At 36.5% G+C, this 19,567-nt stretch overlaps 1 protein-coding gene across 1 annotated transcript in view; it reads right to left on the bottom strand.

The window, feature by feature from the left end:
* SYNE1 (spectrin repeat containing nuclear envelope protein 1) overlaps positions 1 to 19,567 on the bottom strand; it is a 408,382-nt gene that overhangs the window by 351,069 nt on the left and 37,746 nt on the right. The window contains exons 8-13 of the mRNA XM_052645623.1: positions 18,041 to 18,237; positions 15,963 to 16,072; positions 12,130 to 12,180; positions 9,085 to 9,192; positions 5,830 to 5,967; positions 4,669 to 4,833 (exon numbers count right to left, since the gene is read on the bottom strand). Coding sequence (XP_052501583.1) covers positions 4,669 to 4,833; positions 5,830 to 5,967; positions 9,085 to 9,192; positions 12,130 to 12,180; positions 15,963 to 16,072; positions 18,041 to 18,237 — 769 coding nt within the window. The remainder of the gene's footprint in view (positions 1 to 4,668; positions 4,834 to 5,829; positions 5,968 to 9,084; positions 9,193 to 12,129; positions 12,181 to 15,962; positions 16,073 to 18,040; positions 18,238 to 19,567) is intronic.

A 19,567-nucleotide genomic window follows, 5' to 3' on the forward strand; every position in this document is an offset into this window, starting at 1 on the left:
ATTCTCAGAAAGTAGGATTAGCATTATTGATCCAACTACAATTTTGAAAGCCTGAATATTTCTAAAACCATTTTTAGAGGTGTGTGTGTTTTTTTTTTAACAAGAGTGAAAAACAACCAATAATCAATCATTGCTCTTACAGAGTTGAGATTACACTGTAAGAGATCAAGCAATAAATAAGATAAATAATTAAATTAGCATTTGAGATGAAGATAATGCTAAGGAGAAAAACTGAATAGGGAAGGGGAAAAGATGTTGTCGTTTCAAAGAGGTGGCCAAGAAAGGATTGACTAAAAAGTGACCTTTCAGTGAAGGCCCAAGGAGATGAGGAAGAATGCCTGGAAAATATTTCAAGCAAAGAGCCAAGAACATTCCAGAAATGTTGGCAAGGGCAAAGGCCTTCACGTAGTGACATGCTTGCATGTTGGAGGTTCTCTTTTCAGTGTGGTTTCACTGTGGACTCCCCTGCTTAAAACTGCAACACCATCTTATCTTCCTTGTCCTTCTATCTTCTATTCTAATATAAAATGTCTTTGTTTATCATATTTATTATTCCTTAACTGCCTCCTCCTATGAAAAGGCAAGTTATATTAAGGTAGAAGTTTTGTCTGTTTTGCTTATGGGTATATCACAAATGCCTAGAACACTACTTTGCACATAGAAAGTGCTCAATAAATATTTGTTGAAAGAGAAGGAAAGACCATTTTAGGACCATATTGTCCTGTTCAAAATTACCACAAAATATCTGGTTTATGCCAAAAGGTCCTTGATAATTGGTCATATCTGGTCCTATCCAAAATGTCCATGGAGATATCTGGTCCACATCAAAAGGTCCTTGATATTTGGCCCTGTCCAAAATTATTTGTCCCATGAACCAAATACACTCATGGACATTTTGGACCAAATGTGGGCTAACTGAAAACACTGGAAAGAACAGAAAAAAAATTAAGAAACCAAATGGATAAAGTAGTTCAGAGTCTAAAATAAAGGTAAAGGTAAAATGAGGACTGAGAACTGATCACTGAGCGAGGAACAAAAAGCACCCTCATGAACCTGCCATGGATAGACGGGCAAGGGAAAACATGATTGGAATGGGTTCTAGAAAGAATGAGATTTCAGATAGTACTTTCAAAGAACCTCACTTTTGTAAAAGAAAGAAAACAATGGACAGTAGCTCACTATATACATTATCCAGGATATGGAAGCAACCTGAATGTTCATCAACAGAGGAATCAATAAAGATGTAGTGCCTATATACGATGGGATATTACTCTGCCTCTGCCATGAAAAGGAACAAAACTGGGCCATTTGTAGAGATGTAAAGGGGCCTAAAGACTGTCATACAGAGTGAAGAAAGCCAAAAAGAGAAAAACAAATACCATATATTAATGCATATATGTAGAATCTGAAAAAAATTGGTATAGATGATCTTATCTACAAAGCAGAAAGTAGACATACAGATGTAAAGAGCAAACATATAGATGCCAAGAGGGAAGGGAAGGAATGGGGCGAATTGGGAGATTGTGATTGACATATATACAGTATTGAGCCTATGTATGAGATTGATAACTAATGAGAACCTACTGTATAGCACAGGGAACTCTACCCATTGGCCTGTGATGACCCAAGTGGGAAAGAAATCTAAAAAAGAGAGGATACATGAATATGTATAGAAGATTCACTTTGGCGTACAGAAACTAACACAACATTGTAAAGCAACTATACCCCAATAAAAATTTTTTTAAAAATGGACAATAGCCGAAAGGAGGGGTAACGTTAACAAAGAGGCTATGAAGAATAATGACACTATATTTCGTGTGGGTGGGGAAAATCCAGCAGAGAAAGAGAGAGAAAAAATAAAGAAGCAAAGTACTACAGGAATTATCTTCTGGAACAGAGCTGGGAGGATGGGATCCACTGTACATGCGGAGGGGCTGGCCTCAGCTCGGAGCACAGATGGTTCACCCATAGTAACAGGAGAGGAGACAGAGTATTCGGTCACAGATGCGTGTAGGTGGGTTGATGTGGTCGTGGGAGCTTGCGGAAATTCTTTTTTGACTGCTTCTATTTTCTCAGAGAAATAGGAAGTGGTGTCATCAGCTAAGAGTAAGGATGAAGGAGGAGGTGTAGAAGGTTTGAGGAGAAAAGGTATAAAATAGTTGTCCCAGAAATGCAAAGGGAAGAGAGTCCAAAAAGGCCTTTGGAGTGCCGGTGAGCATTAAGGGCCCATTTGGGTTAGTCAGCGTGCCTGGGGGTGTGTTTATCTCCAACCACAGTCAACTGCATGAACGTGGGCAGAAGCTAAGCTGAGAGCTGGCTTTAACCAAAAAGTCACCTGGTGGCTCAGATGGTAAAGAATCTGCCTGCAATGCAGGAGACCTGGGTCCAATCCCTGGCTCAGGAAATCCCCTGGTGAAGGGAATGGCAACCCACTCCAATATTCTTACCTGGAGAATTCCCATGGACAGAGGAACCTGATGGACTACAGTCCATGGGGTTGCAAAGAGTTGGACATGACTGAGCAACTAACACTTTCACTTTTTCTTGTATAACTAGGACAGAAGAACAAAGTGAGACCTGGTTGTTGGTTTATTTTCCACATATACAGTTAACCCCACCATGACTCAGTAAATGAGATACACAAATTCAACTGCACAAAATGCAGGGTTGCATTAATGAGATGTTAGTGAAAAAAATAGCATTTTAAGTTAGGACTGTACTATTACAAGACGCAGAGGAAGAGTATTAGAACTTACGAAAGCACAAGAAAACATGCAATGAGAAAATAAAGTCACAAATGGCTAAGAGATCTTCAAGGCCTAATCCCACCACTTTCTAAGGCGACTAGTAACCCCTTCCCCTACCCTGATCCTCACTTCTTAAGCACCAGGACATAAGAACTTGGTGACTTGGTTTGCCTTCCTGTGAGAATGGAGGAGGAAAAGAGGTCTGGAGCCAATGGCCAATCCCACTGTTATGTAAATACACACTGTCTATGGCCTTATATTTTCAAAGACAACAATATAGCAAGAGAAATAACAAAAGTAAATGCAGATGAAAAAATAACACAGGGCTACTGGAAAAAAACTCAGGAAATGAATCTACTGGGATTGTCATAACAAGTACAGAAGAGGGGAATGCAAATCAAAGACTTTCTAGGAAAATGGGACATCTCTGAACCAGAATGAATGGGTGCCTGGGAGACCTGAGTCGGTGCAAGTTCCAGACTATACTAGTGAAACAAGAGTATTATCAGTTAGCTGTTAATAAACAATAAATTGTAACCTGCTGAAGTTCCAGTACCTTGACCACCTGATGCAAAGAGCCGATTCACTGGAAAAGACTCTGATACTGGGAAAGATTGAGGGTAAGAGAAGGGGGTGACAGAGGATAAGATGGTTGGATGGCATCATTGATTCAATGGACATGAGTTTGAGCAAGCTCCAGGAGATGGTGAAGGACAGGGAGGCCTGGTGTGCTGTAGGCCATGGAGTCACAAAGAGTCAGACACAATTTAGCAACTGAACAACAACAACCTACCTTCACTGATCAGGTCTGCTTTATTTTATTTTTTTAAATATAAATTTATTTTAATTGGAGGCTAATTACTTTACAATATTGTATTGGTTTTGCCATACATCAACATGAATCCACCACAGGTGTACACGTGTTCCCATCTTGAATCCTCCTCCCACCTCCCTCCCCATACCATCCCTCTGGGTCATCCCAGTTCACCTGCCCCGAGCATCCTGTATCATGCATCGAAGCTGGACTGGCGATTCGTTTCACATTTATACCTGTTTCAATGCCATTCTCCCAAATCATCCCACCCTTGCCCTCTCTCACAGAGTCCAAAAGACTGTTCTATACATCTGTGTCTCTTTTGCTGTCTTGCATACAGGGTTATCGTTGCCATCTTTCTAAATTGCATATATATATGTTAGTATAGTGTATTGGTGTTTTTCTTTCTGGCTTACTTCACTCTGTATAAGAGGCTCCAGTTTCATCCACCTCATTAGAATTGATTCAAATGCATTCTTTTTAATGGCTGAGTAATACTCCATCATGTATATGTACCATAGCTTTCTTATCCATTCTTCTGCTGATGGACATCTAGGTTTGCTTTAATAAAATTTGTAGGCCCTCCAAGTTTCACTCAACCTTAACAAAAAGATGTTGGCCAAGCTGAATTTAGGAACTTGGAGTCAGGTGTGTCCAGTTTGAGCTCCAGCTGGTTAAGACTGGTTAGGTCCACTGACCCTCCATGACCGTGGGTGAGTGTCATGGAGTGTCACATGGTGACCTTTCGATGTCAGAGGGCCCAAACTCCACCCTCTGATCACACTGATGCCACATTTTCTGAACATGGAGCCCATGAAGAGGTCTGTGGCTTAGCTGCATCTGCACAGAATGAGGATCACCTCAACTGTTTCTTATCTCCTGTGACCTTTCCCACGTTCAGCTTTGTCCCATAAACACTCAGAACCCCTCACCTTCAGGGAGAAGAAATTTGTTCTCTCATCTCAACTGGCTGCCTGGTGAATAAACCCTTTCTCTGCTGCAAATCCTAGTGTCTCAACCTTTGACTCACCGAGTAATGGGCAAACAAACCTGATTTGGTAACATTAGAACCGTTACGCTGGAAGGTTTTCCAGCCAGAGTATTTACCTTGTGTTGCTCACGTTTCCGTTGTATTGTGTTGGCTGTTTCCTCGTGAACCTGCTGAATGGTTATTTCCTCTCTTAGGGCCACCTCTGCTCTGTATAGCCAGGCCCCTATGGTGCCCAGAGGAGCAGGAAGAGACTTATCAAGTTGTATATGCCAATCGAAGAGCTGAAATACAAAGCAGAAAGACCGTGTCTTAACACAAAAGACAATTCCTAAAATTCCCCCAAATGATTTTAAAGCCTAAAAATGCTGTAAGTTATTAATTTTGGGTTAATTTAATAAATACCAAGTAAGAAAATATCTGTGTCCTAATCTAATGTTTTGAAAAGTTCAGAACACAGATACTTTCCTTCAAAATCTCCCACATAATGAGAACAGGTCCAGAAAAATCAAGTCATCTAGACATCTCGGGAGGAAAATGAGAATTCAGGGTTCTTTCTACAATAATGTAATTCTGTAATGATTTCCTCATTTCTCCCACTTATCTGATTCTCAGGTACTGCCTCACAGCTTATTGGGATGATGGGGGGATGGGTTTGGATCTAACGTATTCTTTAATAGAGCTTAATGGGAAAAGTTGGATTATAAAAATGAAAATGGAATAAGTACGAGGCAAATATTCCCATGAGGGATAGAAGTTTTAGAGGTTTTGAAATCTCGGACTTAATGTTTGCAACATATTAAAATGAAAGCTACAGAGCAATGTTCCTTCAAGTTCAAGGCCAGATAAGAAGATAAGCTTAAATTAAAGAATACAAAAATAAATGTGAATACAGGAAGATAATTAACTGTTGATGAAATCTGGTTACAGAACTTGGAGAAGTTGAGGCCTCATTCATGGGGAGTTACTTCTAAACAATCCAGGATTAAGTCGTATAAAAGGAGGAGTAACCCAGGTGGTCTTTCAGGATTTCAGTGGGTTGTCTTGTCAATGGTGATATTACAATAAGGCAGGCAAAGCAGGGAGAGAGTTGTGAAACAGGCACTTCCACTAACTTATAGGAAGACCTGACAAAGGGATAACGGCCATCCCACTGGTAAAACTTCCAACCACAGACAGAGGCATGAGGACCGGATGTAACATCATTGTGAAGAAAAAGATGACAGAAAATATTTTTGACTAAGTTAAGCCCTAATGAAATGAATTATCAGAGGACTTACCCTGGAGGACACTCTATCCCAAGCCTGTTTTACCAATGCTTGGTCAAGTGACAATTTACCGTCTCTATGTAATGGTTGTAATAAGTGTTCAATCTGTTTCCTCTTCATTTCATATTGAACTCTGAAGTGCTTAAATGACTAAAAGAGGAAAAACAGCAAGAACATGGCAGCCAGTCAAAAAAAGCAAAAGCAAAGGAAACCATGTTTCCTAAATAACAATCTTTTATATTTGGATAACGTTCAATAAATGTTGCTGATAATAATGACAATCATGATACACCCAGCATTCATCTAGCCCTGATGATGACCCTGCCCCGTGCTAAGTGCCTTCTGCACTTTATCATCTCTGGCTTCCCATCATGCTACAACGTAGACAAGCCTGTTATTACTACCACAGTAAGCCCAGAGGTGACTTGGCAAACACAAGTAGTAGAGACAGCACTCAAGGCTAGGATTTCTCATTCCTAGGTAAATAATCTACAAGCCAGTCCCTGCTCATGAAGAAATAATAAACAAGAGTATAAATCTATGTTCATAATCAAAATTGTTGTTTTACTTTAAAGTACCAGTTTACAAACAGAAATTGCATACATCAAAAAAATACAGAATTAGTGGTATTCTAATTTATATTTAAGTAAATTTGTATAAAAGGTTTACTTTATGTAATAACCCCTTGCTTTAATTTTATGATATTAAAATACTAAATATTATATCTTTCTTTTGTCACAGTACGGTTAACATAAATTTGTAACATGTAGACTTAACTGTAAGTCTAATATTAATATAACCTAAGAAAGGTTAGTGATTTTAATGAAAGCCCTACATTTTACATTACATTGCTGCTGCTGCTAAGTCGCTTCAGTCGTGTCCGACTCTTCGCGACCCCATGGACAGCAGCCTACCAGGCTCCTCCGTCCATGGGATTTTCCAGGCAAGAGTACTGGAGTGGGGTGCCATCGCTTTCTCCATATATTACATTAACCCACTCTAAAATATGTTTCAAAGTCTACATATGAATTGAAAATGTCACTGAATGTGCATTTAATGCCTTTAATATTAAAAATATTAAGGAACATGAGAATAGCCCCCATAGAATCTAACAGATAGCATATTTGAAAGAACTTCTAAGTCACTAAGTATACAAACATGTAAATTCACATGAAGAACACTTGGGGGAGATGGTGAATAAATATTTTACCACAAATTTTACCTACCATTCACTATAACTTAATGTAATTTTAAAGTACCAAAACATATAATCAGTCTTAAATTTTATTCTACAGAATTCCACATATAGAAAAACTGGAAAATACGCTATTAATTGATAAGTACAAACATTAGATTCTGATTACATAATAAACATACAAATGAAAGAAAACATTCCCTATGTGGTCTAACCCTATTTAAGAGACTGATATGAAAGGAATGCTTCTGTTTTGTACTTTTCTGATACTTAGATTTCCTCTTATAAATTAACTTCTGTACAATGGTAACTTTATAACTTGGAATTTATTTTTTGATAATTTATGCTAAAACTGAAACTCACTAATGGGCTAAATAAGGACATTCATTCTGTTCTTGCATTTATAGCCTCAATTTACTGATTTAATCATTTTAATGTTCCCAGAAAATTATCTTTTAGGGGAAAAAATTATAATGAGCTTCAGCAAAAAGAACACACATATAAGAATGTATTTATTGCATTTCCAAGTCCATCAAATATAATACTGATGAAAGCATCCATCTAAATTCAGGCACACTTTATAGATATGATTATATAAAATCACACACTAATTCCAACAGCTAAATCTTTTATCATCTGCCATTTCGCATCTCTTACATCATTCACCCTTTTTTTGTAGCAAAAATTGTCAAAATACATTGTAAATTAGAATATACCATAGTTTTGCCACCGAAATGCAATGATAGTTTAAGCAGGAGAAAATGTCAGTGCTACACAGAGTAAGTCACAATTCAATGGAAAAAAAAAAAAAAAACTTGTTAAAAGATTTTAGAAGTGGAAGTTGGAAGCTGAAATCTAATTAATGACAGTGTGATGAAACTGGGAGAAAGAGCGACCACAGCAGCGGCAACACCGGACTCCACCCGAATGCAGCAGTGTTGAGAGAGGCAGGAAGCAGGGGAAACTGATCTTACTGAGGGACCTACTCCAGCTCTTCACGTTGCAATTTTTATTTAATTCAGCTTATCCTATAGACATTTTCAATTTGCCACTGAAGTCACATTTTGTTGGAATTTCTTGTAAGGTAACATCTGTAAGGTCATGTGTTATATAAAAGCAATGGCTAGATTTGTGTTTTGGATCGTCTACAAGACTGAGTTCTGGGAAAGTGATGAAGCCTCAGAACTCTATATAACGTGGCACATACAATTTAACACTACCAACTCCAGCTCTGGGTGTATATCCAAAGCAAAGGAAAACAAAGTATCAAAGAGATATACATGCACTCTCCTGTTTATTGCAGCATTGTCACCACAGTCAATCGATAGAAACAATCTAAGTGCCCATTAACAGAAGAACTGGCAAAGAAGACGCGGTGTATATATACAATGGCATATCGTTTAGCCATGAGAAAAACGGACAGCCTGCCATAAGTGACAACGTGGGTGAACTTGATTCATGTTGATGTACGGCAAACCAATACAGTATTGTAAAGTAAAATAAAGTTAAAAAAAAAAGATGTTGTACTAAGCAAGATAAGTAGAGAAAAACAAAGATTGTATAATATCATTTATATATGGAATCTAAAAAGTCAAACTCCTAAAAACAGAGAGAAAAATGATGGTTACCAGGGGATGGGGGGTGGAGGGGACAGGATGGATATTTAAGTATACAAACTGGAAAGGTTTAGGGTATATAAGTCCTAGATTCCAAATGCACAGTACAGTGAATATGGGCAATAGTATTGTATTACGATCATCAAAATTGCTAAGAGACTGGAACTTAAACATCTCACCCACTAAAAATAAACGATAATAATGTCACATGATAGAGGTGCTGATTATTGTTACAATGGCAAACATATTACAATATATAAATGCATTAAAATTTAAAAACTACCTATTTACATAGAAATAGGATTAAATTATATGTAAACAAGATAATGTATATTATTTTAAAAAGACATTTCTCATTAATATCACTTGAAATATTAAACATAGATTAAATGACATATGTGGCTCTTACTCATGAAAGGCTTTGAAGAAAAGTGAAATATCTCTTCCATACATTACCTGATATTTATCCTGCAAACTTGAGTCTGTCATCTGTGCCCTTGTCAAATCTCTTTCAAATTGTTCTATCCAAACTTTCATCTCCTTCAGAATTAGCCTGTCTTCTCTCTAGAAACCGGCAGACATTACAATTTTATTAGTAACTGTGCATTTACTTAATTGCTGATTAATGCCTGACTGATCCTAGAATACACTGAATATTTAATAAGCTCCAAATGTCTCTGAAAAACTTTCTCCTTCCCTGCCCTCACCTCTTCCGGAGAATAAGAAGCAAAAATTAATTCTATAAAAAATCTTAATTATCATACTGAATACTGAAATTATCTACCTCTATTGTTCTTCTCAAGAAACATTAATTTAATTAAGAAAATGTGCTCCTGAGGAAATGTGCTAAGCACAAAAATACTCAGAAAAAGTAGTGGCTGGAATGGGAGTGCAAATAAGCCTATGGTTGCGTCTTAACCCAAGGCCACTGATAACCTAGAGGACTGATCAAGATAAGATTAATTTTGACTGAATTAAAGGAGCTACAGTCAGAGTAACATTGGATTAGCTGTGTACATTATGTTTAAAAACATTATGCGATAATATAACATAAGCCCCATGAGGTCAGAAAGCACATTTATCTTGCTCAATATGGCATTCCCAAACCCTGGCAACATGAAACCTATAAGATATTTACCAGATCATCTGCTGAATGAATGCATACAAGCTACCACTCACATCTTAAAAATGAAAAAGAACTGGAGAGTTACATACTTGTTCCCACAAATAGTAAGAGCTATTCTAGCACTGATGTAGTGAAAATACCCTAAATTGTTATTAAGACTTATCAGGTAAGAATGCCAGAGTAATCACAGACACATTTCACATGACTTTTTGGCACTTAACTTTTCATTACAACATCTCATCTGATGATCACAGCCCTATGACAGATTGAAACGGCTGTCTGCAGACAGGTGAAATGGCAGAGGAGAAAGAGAGTTGGCTATGGAGGCAGACGGAACTGGTTTCAAACTCTGGTCCTGACATATATTAGCTCTGTGAATTCAGATGCAATGTTTTAAAATCCTCTCTTCTGCTGTACCATCATCTGGGTAGTCATGGCACCCCCTTTACATGGTTTTGAGGAGAATTAGAGATTCTTTGTCAACACATCCATAGCAGAGGTTGCCACAAGTGCTATTGTGATATGTGTCCTCTTTCACTTCCTGGTGTTACAAAGACAACCCTCTTCTGCCTGGAACAATTTCCCCTGGGTGATGACTTCCTCAGAGCTCAGCTCAGGTGCACCCTTCTCTAAGAAGCTTTTTTTTGATCCACAGATCTGAGTTATGAGTTTCTCTTTTGCCAGTGGTGCTCAAACTTTAGTGAACACTAGAATCACCTGGAGAGCTTATGAAAAAAGATGACTGGGCACGCCATCAGGTTTTCTGGCTTAGTGTATCTTGAGAATGTATATTTAGTACAAGTTTCCAGGTCAACCTGATGCTGCTGGCTTAGGGACCACATGTTGAGAACATTTTTCTATGATCTTGCAACAACCTGAGCTCAAATATTCACCCAAAATACATTATATTTCATTGCCTCTCCTCCCTCCTCCATTCAGTGTTCCAAACCACATATGTATCTTTTTTTTTCTCCAGACTAACATAGCAATTTGGCACCTGGTGTCACTCAATAGACAATTGTGGAATAAATGATTGCTTGGTAACATAGTTAGAGGACAAAATGGAATAGGAAGACTCCAAAGTCTCAGTACTTCCTAGGACGGCTCTTCTGAGTGAATAAGGGAATGGTATCAAGGCGCATGTTCTGTTATTAGTTGACTTTCATGCCCACAACAGCACTAATGACATATTTTCTGAGCTTAGAGGAGCACAAAGCTCTTGTTCTACCTTCAAGGAACCTGAGCTCAATACGACCACCGGTGGAGCTCACCAAAGTGAGCGTGGGGCCTTGACTGTCCAAAGACAGGCTCATCATTTCTTCACCAGTTGAAGTTATTTCACAAAATCATCTGAGAGAAAAAAAGTATGTTCTTAAAACAACTTTGCTAGAGTATGTTCAACAAATGACTTTTTCTTCTGGTGTGGAAGTGCAAATTGCAATAAGGCTGAAAAGGATGCAGCTCTGTAAACACTTCGCATTCTCCTTTTAAAGGAAAATGAAACATTTAGATTTAGATTGCAAAACTCATATAGTTTATTGGTTTTTCTTCAATTGGTAACTTCCACACATATTCAAAGACATGGAGATCTATTTGCCTAGAGACCATCTAAGCGCCAAATAACCCAACTGTTAGCATTCTCACTGCTTCTTCTTTTCTCTCTCACTCACTCACTCAAATACATGCATTGTATGTTTTGTCGTGTACTTATATATACTTAAAATCATGCTTCATGAAGCATGAAATAAAAAATTTTACTTCGTTTTTTATTCCAGTGTTAGCACAAAGTCTATTGTGTTGATAAATCTTTAACTTCAGGCCTAAGTAGAAAAATGGAAGTAACTTGGATATGGGAAAGAATTCTTAATCATGAATTCCACAAATATTTTTTGAGCACTTACCATGTTTCACGAATTTTACTAAACCATATTACTCAATATTGAGCAGAAGAGTTGTGATGAAATTCAGGGTTACAAGCTAATTGAACACTTACCTTGTTCAATTAATTATTTCCTATTAATACTTTAAAATGAAAAAAATAAAGCTTTAATGTTTATTTTCCATGTCACACATAAATAAATAATAGTTATTTTAATTTTTCCTTTTGTTAGTGCTATTATTATTAAAAAGAAATTAATTAATGCCATCTTATAATTAGAGATTAGTGGGAAAGTCCATGGGAGTAGCTTAGACTGTAACTAATATTTAAGAACACATATGTTATTTTCCTATTAGAAAGGAAAAGAAAATAACAGAATTTAGGTATTAAAATAAATGTATATAAAAACACAAGTACATGCAAAGGGATGGCTAACAAGCTATAGAATGCGGAATGTTTGAAAGAAGTCACTAATTCAAGATGACTTAAATCTTACCTTAAGAATTTGGATAGAATTTGTAAAAGATGGGAAACTTGGAAGTATTTCCTAACAATGTGAAAAGATAACATAAATCATGGACAAAAGTCATATAGGAAACACAAAATATGAAGAGGCATCTGTCTATAAATAAATAGGCAACAATTTGAAGGGTATAGTTATTTTAAGATATTTTCACAACTTTTGAAAGTATCAAACTATTTGAATCAAATAAGGCAATGTAGAATTCTGGCATTTGGTGGTTTTGCTTTAATTTTTAATAGTCATATGTGACTATATATATATTATACATATGTCTTATAATAGTAAATATTTTGAAGGGACAACAATGTAAAGAAAAGGTATATGGATTCATATTTTTCTCTATATGGTCCTGATATACATCTGTGTATTCTACACAACTAAGACTGAGCTGTGGTTAATTTAAAGTTTGAGAAATGAGAGCGATAAACCAGTGGGTCTATTGCACTTATTAATAATTTAGTACTAATTATCCAAGGAATACTTTTAAGGAATTATCAATTTTACTGACTGAAGTAAAAAAAAAATGGCACTGTCTATTTCCAATCAGAAAATCAGACTTAGAATCTATAAAATAATTAATTTAAATAAATTCATAAAGGGGATATAAGAATCAAAAAGAAGGAAAAATGAAAGCCTGACAGATATGTTGATGCCAGTATTTTGTTAAATGAATTTAAAAAACTATTTACTAAAACTTGAGTACAAAAGTAATGAGGACTTCAAGGGGATGACATCAACCCTAATGTGTATAGTCTATAAAATCTTCAAGGTTCATTAGACAGAATGAGAGGGCCACTAAGTTGCGTTAAACAAAAATAAATCATACATCATAAAAAATAAAAAATCATTCTTCTATTTAAAATATTCTTATTTAGATGTTGATACTCTACATTATCTATCATTTAAAAAAGGGTAACACTTATTACATGCTTTCTTCAAAATTATTTTTTGAAACTTTCCTGAAGCATGCTTCTTTTAGGAAAGAGATGGAAGTTTTTAAAAGAAAAATCAGAATTTATCTTCTAGAGAATGAGATTAATTGCTTAACAATAAAGCTCTTTAGTCCAGTATATTAAAAAGTTTAAAACAGGAGTATATTTCAAATCTCTGAAGATTTTTACATTAAATCCTTGCTCATGAGCATGAACATAAGTATCTCCCTTTATTTCTCAGACATTACCAGCCACCATGTTTACTGATCTGGAGAGATGATTAATGTCAGAGAAATTAAAACAGTACAAGCTTAGACATCAGGTCAGAAATAAATCTAATTGGCCAATAGAAGAACTTTAGATATGACAATCAGATGGAAAACTGATCTTCTCTGTGTCCTATGAGGGAGTTCTAATAGACCTCCATACAGTTTCTTATTTACAGAGCACCATCTGTACCCAATCACATTCTCAAAACCCAGCAAACACCAAATGAATACCACACACATGACTCAGTCCACACTGGAGTTTGCAAGCAGAGTCTTTTGTGTTCAGTGGTGCTTCTTAGGAACATTATTTTGCCTATTGTAGAATAAGTTACTCTGGTGATCAATATTTGTTCCTTCCAAGCTTGGCAAGGAACAAAGAAAACAGTTTCTTGAAACCACAGTTTTTTAAAATAACTAACATAGTTCTGTCAAATACCAGATTAACTTCACCCAAGTTACCTAGGAAATGCCAGTTACTGTTGTTACATTTAATTCTTTTACAAAGATTTCTATTACTGCTAAACCTTTTCCTACTTGAAAACGTTGGGTTATGTTTCTCTGATCTTTTCCTTCCTTAGATCTGTTTCTAAGAAACACAGTGCATTTTTTCATTTGTTTGTTTTTCTTGTTTATCTTCATTATAATCTTAAATCTCTCTGAAAACCCTAGCTAAGACTTGAACAGTAAATCCTAGTTGAGACCTGAATGGTAAGATAGAGAGATTGTTTTTTAAAGTGTCTTGAAAATTCATTTATTACTTTCCCTGATGTCATTTAAATAATAAATAATTTTAAATTCAGTAGTGAATCCACCTCTCTCTCTAAAACCAAAAAACCCCAAAACCTAATAGAGTACTTTTAAAAAATAGGAGAATGTAACATCCACTGTTGTTAAGGACAGAATATAGGCATTCTGGTATGCTGGCTAGAGTATAAAATGAGACATCCTCCTGAGAGGATTTGACAAAACTCTGCATGCTCTTTAGTCTAGGAATTCCTCTTTAAGAAAGAGATGTAGAACAGTTCTTATTACAAAATTGTTCATGGAAGTATTTTTATAATAGCAAAAAATCAGAAATTTTCAACAATCAATATTGGAAAAATTACCGTCCACTTTTATGAAGTTCTAGAGAGAATGGCATGAGAAAGGTTTTGGATCACTGAAAAAATAAAATTATATGTATACTATGATGCTATGTTCTAAAATTGTATTTATTTACTTATTTTTGACTATACTGGGTCTTGGCTGCTGTGTGGGCTTTTCTTTAGTTGTGGAGAGTAGGGACTACTTCTAGTTGCGATGTGTGGGCTTCTCCTCGTGGTGACTTCTCTTGCTGCAGAGCACTGGCTCTAGGGAACCCTGGCTTCAGTAGTTGTGGCACGGGGGCTCAGGAGTTTCGGTTTCCCAGACTCTACAGCGCAGACTCGATAGTTGTGGTGCATGGGCTTACCACCATCAGGTAAGCTGCTACTCATTGTAAACATATGGAAGTCACATGTGGGATCTTCGCAGACCAGGGATTGAGCCTGTGTCCCTTGCATTGGCTGGCAGATTCTTTATCACTGAGCTACCAGGAAAGCCCCATGATTCTATTTTTGTTAAAATATATTATATGTCTACATATACAGGGAAGTCACACCAAAGTATTGATTTTTTTAAGAATAGATTCTCTACAGAAGGTTGCTGCTGCTGCTGCTAAGTCGCTTCAGTCGTGTCTGACTCTGTGCGACCCCATAGATGGCAGCCCACCAGGCTCCCCCGTCCCTGGGATTCTCCAGGCAAGAACACTGGAGTGGGTTGCCATTTCCTTCTCCAATGCATGAAAGTGAAAAGTGAAAGTGAAGTCGCTCAGTCATATCTGGCTCTTAGCAACCCCATGGTCTGCAGCCTACCAGGCCCCTCCATCCATGGGATTTTCCAGGCAAGAGTACTGGAGTGGGGTGCCATTAAGTACAAATAATTTTCTTTTCCTTTTCCCCTCAATTTTTGTTTTTCTTTATTCATGACAACAAACATATGTCATTTGAGTAGTATGAAAAATATGTTATTTAAACTACTGGGTGGCTGAAAAATCTAAGCACAGGGAATAATTAGAACTTTCATAAGTCTGCTTGACTTCTGTATGTTTACAATGAGTAGCAACTTACATGGTGGTGGTGGTTTAGTCACTAAGTCATGCCCGACTCTTTGCGACCCCATGGACTGTAGCCCACCAGGCTCCTCTGCCCATGGAACTCTCCAGGCAAGAACACTGGAGTGGGTTGCCATTCCCTTCTCCAAGCGGTTTACATAATAAATCTAAAAGTCAAAATTGGGTTTTATCAGATTGAACAGAAGAAGGAAACTCAGGATGTAAATGCATAAATAATATGATGATACAAAAATAATTCAGTGGTCAAATTGCTAAAATAAAGTTTCTCAACACTCTTCTCTTTCCTAGATTTCAATTCATATTATACATATTATACATCCAGCAGTTATTATTAACAATGCTTTCTCTGATTCAGCCAACACATCAGAGAAATTTTTCCCTCTGATTTCCTCCCAAGTGTGGGTGATATCGATCTAGTGTGTTATCAATGCTCAAATAAAAACAAATACTTACATCAATCTCTTGCCCATCAGAGCCTGTACTGTGGACATCAGGATACTGCTTCAGAAACTGGGCTACATAGGTCATAATAGACTTCTCATCTGGTTTATCCACATCAACATCTGAAAAAATCAAACCCAAATATGAGAAATTAATAAGCATTTTAAAAGATTTTAATAATATAAACTTTGAAATCTAGCTAATATACCAAAAGACAGTGTCCTAAATGCAGAAGAAAAACAGAATACTATTTAGAGATGGAGAGAGGGAAAACCAGTTTAGTCTGGATAATATACAGTGGAAATTTTATGACTCAGAAAGCTGACACATTTTAGCCAAGAGCTGTTAGAAAAGTAGTATGTGTTTCATTTAAATAATTTCAACACTCATCAGAAATATGAGCTAGATATATATAATTATTCATACATTTTGTCTAGTTACTAAAATACCTATAATATGTACATTACCGAATCAGACTAAATGGGTAGTAAAACAATTTACAGGCACCACACTGAAGGATAAATGACCATATAGTTTGTATACTATATATGGTCACGTATTAATTTATTTCAGAAAAGATGGAGAAGCCTTATGTCCAAGTCCTTACACAGCTTCTCCATTGTGAAGCCTTCTGTCTAAGCTACTGTAAGCTGAACAGTTAAGTACTCTTTAAGTACTTAATTTGAGAGCTGAAAAGATCTCAGTCACTGTCATTGTTAACTATATAGATGTTTATCTAAAAAATCAGTAAAAATCAAACAAGGATATTTATACAAATTTAATAATTATAAAATCAGGGTAAGACTGGATACATTTGGAGATTACAAATACGATATATACACTTATAGACCAGCAACAACAAAAGAAACTGAACAAACAGAAACCATGAAAATCAAAATATAAAACGTCCCTAATATTTTGTATTGTTTCTTGTGATTTGAAATATAATTTATAGGGATTATCAGTGTAGCATTTAAGAAGTGGTACAACTCAAGAGACTTAAAAATAAACAAAGATAATGTATTCTGGAATTCATGAGATGACTCAAAGGGGATTTTAGAAATAATAAGATCACTGATGTGGAGAATGCATGTGAAGAGTAAAACTTTCATAAATTGTAAAAGTGGAAAGAAAACAACATTTAATACATGATTTACTACAGTACCTGCTTTTAGTATACACAGGACTAAATCATAAAACAATTGTTGTTGATTGATATTGATATTTGGTCTATTTAATCTGTATTCCTACAAGTTTATACATTCAAATTGGCTAAAAATTTGGGAGGGGGGAGTTTTCATTAGGAAAATAATTGCTTTATATCTGAGTTAGGCTTGCATTTGGGAAAACTCAATTTCTGATCATCAAAGAAAATATTAAGATCCTCTGGTCTAGTGAATCTGAAAGAACCATTTATATCTTTCTCCTATTCTACTATAGGAAAAAGTTCAGCTCTGATGTATTCTCTGAAGCTGAGGAATAGGATATTTGTGGTCCTTCCCCTTTAACTGAGGTGTGTCCTGGATACTAGTGGCTTGTGCACGTGTGTGTGTGTACAGAAACAAGGTGGAAAGCCCGTGGCTACCCTAATGAAATTGGGTAGGGGTGCAGGCAAGGAGGGGAAACAGGGTCACTAAAATGGCAAGGGATCTCCATGCTGGCCATCATCACATGGAAGCCAAGCAGGCAGACAGTGTTTTGAGAGCTAGAAATATTCATTCTGAAATCTCATCAAACAGCCACTCTGGTGGCTCAGTGGTAAAGAATCCACCGGCCAATGCAGGAGGCCTCAGTTCGATGCCTGGGTCAGGAAGATCCCCTGGAGAAGGGAATGGCAACCCACTCCAGTATGAATGCCCGGGAAATCTCAAGGACAGAGGAGCCTGGTGGGCTATAGTCCATGGGGTTGTAAAGAGTTGGACACAACAACATAGCAGCACATATTTCTCCAAAAGAAAATTTGTGCAGAAAGATACTGTTCCTTCTCACTTTCCAAGTTTTCTGAGCTCTTGGACATGTCTGTAATTTCTGGGTTTAGGATGTAGCCCGCCTGAGTTGAGGGACACAAGAGACAGAATCACTCTACATGCCTTCAGGGTCCAGGAGCCGTGGGATCCCCAGTTCCGTTTCAGCAATGGTGAAAGCCTCCTCCAGGTTTTCTCGGTTAGGCCTTCCTTTCACCTTCTCCAAGTCCACTAGTTCTGGCCGAATAGCGTGGATGACAGAATGAAAGGCCACTCCACTTCTCCAACTCCGGCCGAAGTCTTTTACTTCTATTCCACTCTGCCTTAAAAAAAAAATTATAATGTCACTTTCTAAACAGGTAATGCACACTTCCTCAAAGACTCAATCCAACCTCCTCCACAATGGGTAATGTACGGTCAGCTATAGCAGTTAACTGGTCTTCAGGAAAAATACGCAAAACAAAATTTTTAGCGGGAAATTCTGATTCCATATTTAAGAGTTTTCTGATTTCTGATACAGTTCTATATCAGTTAACTGGTTTTGAGAGAAAATAATAAAAATTTTTAGCAGGTAACAAGATGTGTGTGTGTTCAGTCGCTAAAGGGTCCAACTCTTTGTAACCCCATGGACTGCCACACCAGAAACAAGTTAAGAAGTAGAAATTCTGGTTCCATACTTAAAGAGTTTTCTGGATTAGAGCTTTCAGGCATTTGAAAGCCTCAATGTAAAGGACATTTTTCAACTGAGAGAGAAAAATACCTAACAAAGTAAAAAAAGAAACATTTTAAAAACACCTCAATTGATAATAATTCACCTGTGTATTTTTTTAAGAAGCCTCTATCACATTTCTAATGACAATGACAAGCAGCCTGTTTTTATATGCACAGATCATATCAGACAAATATAATGTGGCTAAACCACATTAAATGTGGTAGAATGAACAAAATGCAGAGGGATGTGGTCGTCTCTCTAAATTAGTCACGAAAAAGCCTATACTCCACACAAGTACCAGCAAGATTAATTTACCCTACCAATCAAACTGTTTGATCAAATTGTGTTTTAAATTCTTCTTTTTAGAATTGCCGTGAGGGCAAAGCACTAGTGACTAATCTTTGCTCTTTCATAGTGGGTTTAATTCAAAGTAAGAAGAGATTCAAGTTGGTGATAATATTTTGTTGTTGAGAACAGAAGCGAGGCAAGCTCACAGTGAATAATTTTTTTTCTACATGTAACTTATTAACTATAAAGACAGTTTCAAAAGTGTTGCAAATATATCTTTGAACACATTTTTTGATTAAGTCTAGAGCCTTTAAAGGTGATCAGTGAATTAGGTAGCATTCAATAGATAAATACCCTGGTAATTTCTTTTTAGAAAATTAGCCTCATTATAGTTGTTTCTAAATAAAGCAGAAAGAATACCACTCAATTCTTGTTATTTACTATATTCTCAAAATTTACTGTATTCTCAAAATTTCCACAAACTATAAAATACCATATATTTTACACTGATTAATATAAAAAGTTGGTAAATGCCCTTACATTTTTTTCTCTGCAAACTTTAAAGTTCACTTAAAATCTTGTTTTGCCAGCACACACTCAGCTTGCATAATTAAATGCCATGCGAATCAACAGACAACAGACTATCATACTGA

The sequence above is a fragment of the Budorcas taxicolor genome, chromosome 9 (assembly GCF_023091745.1).
Source record: "Budorcas taxicolor isolate Tak-1 chromosome 9, Takin1.1, whole genome shotgun sequence".
Classification (NCBI taxonomy): domain Eukaryota; kingdom Metazoa; phylum Chordata; class Mammalia; order Artiodactyla; family Bovidae; genus Budorcas; species Budorcas taxicolor.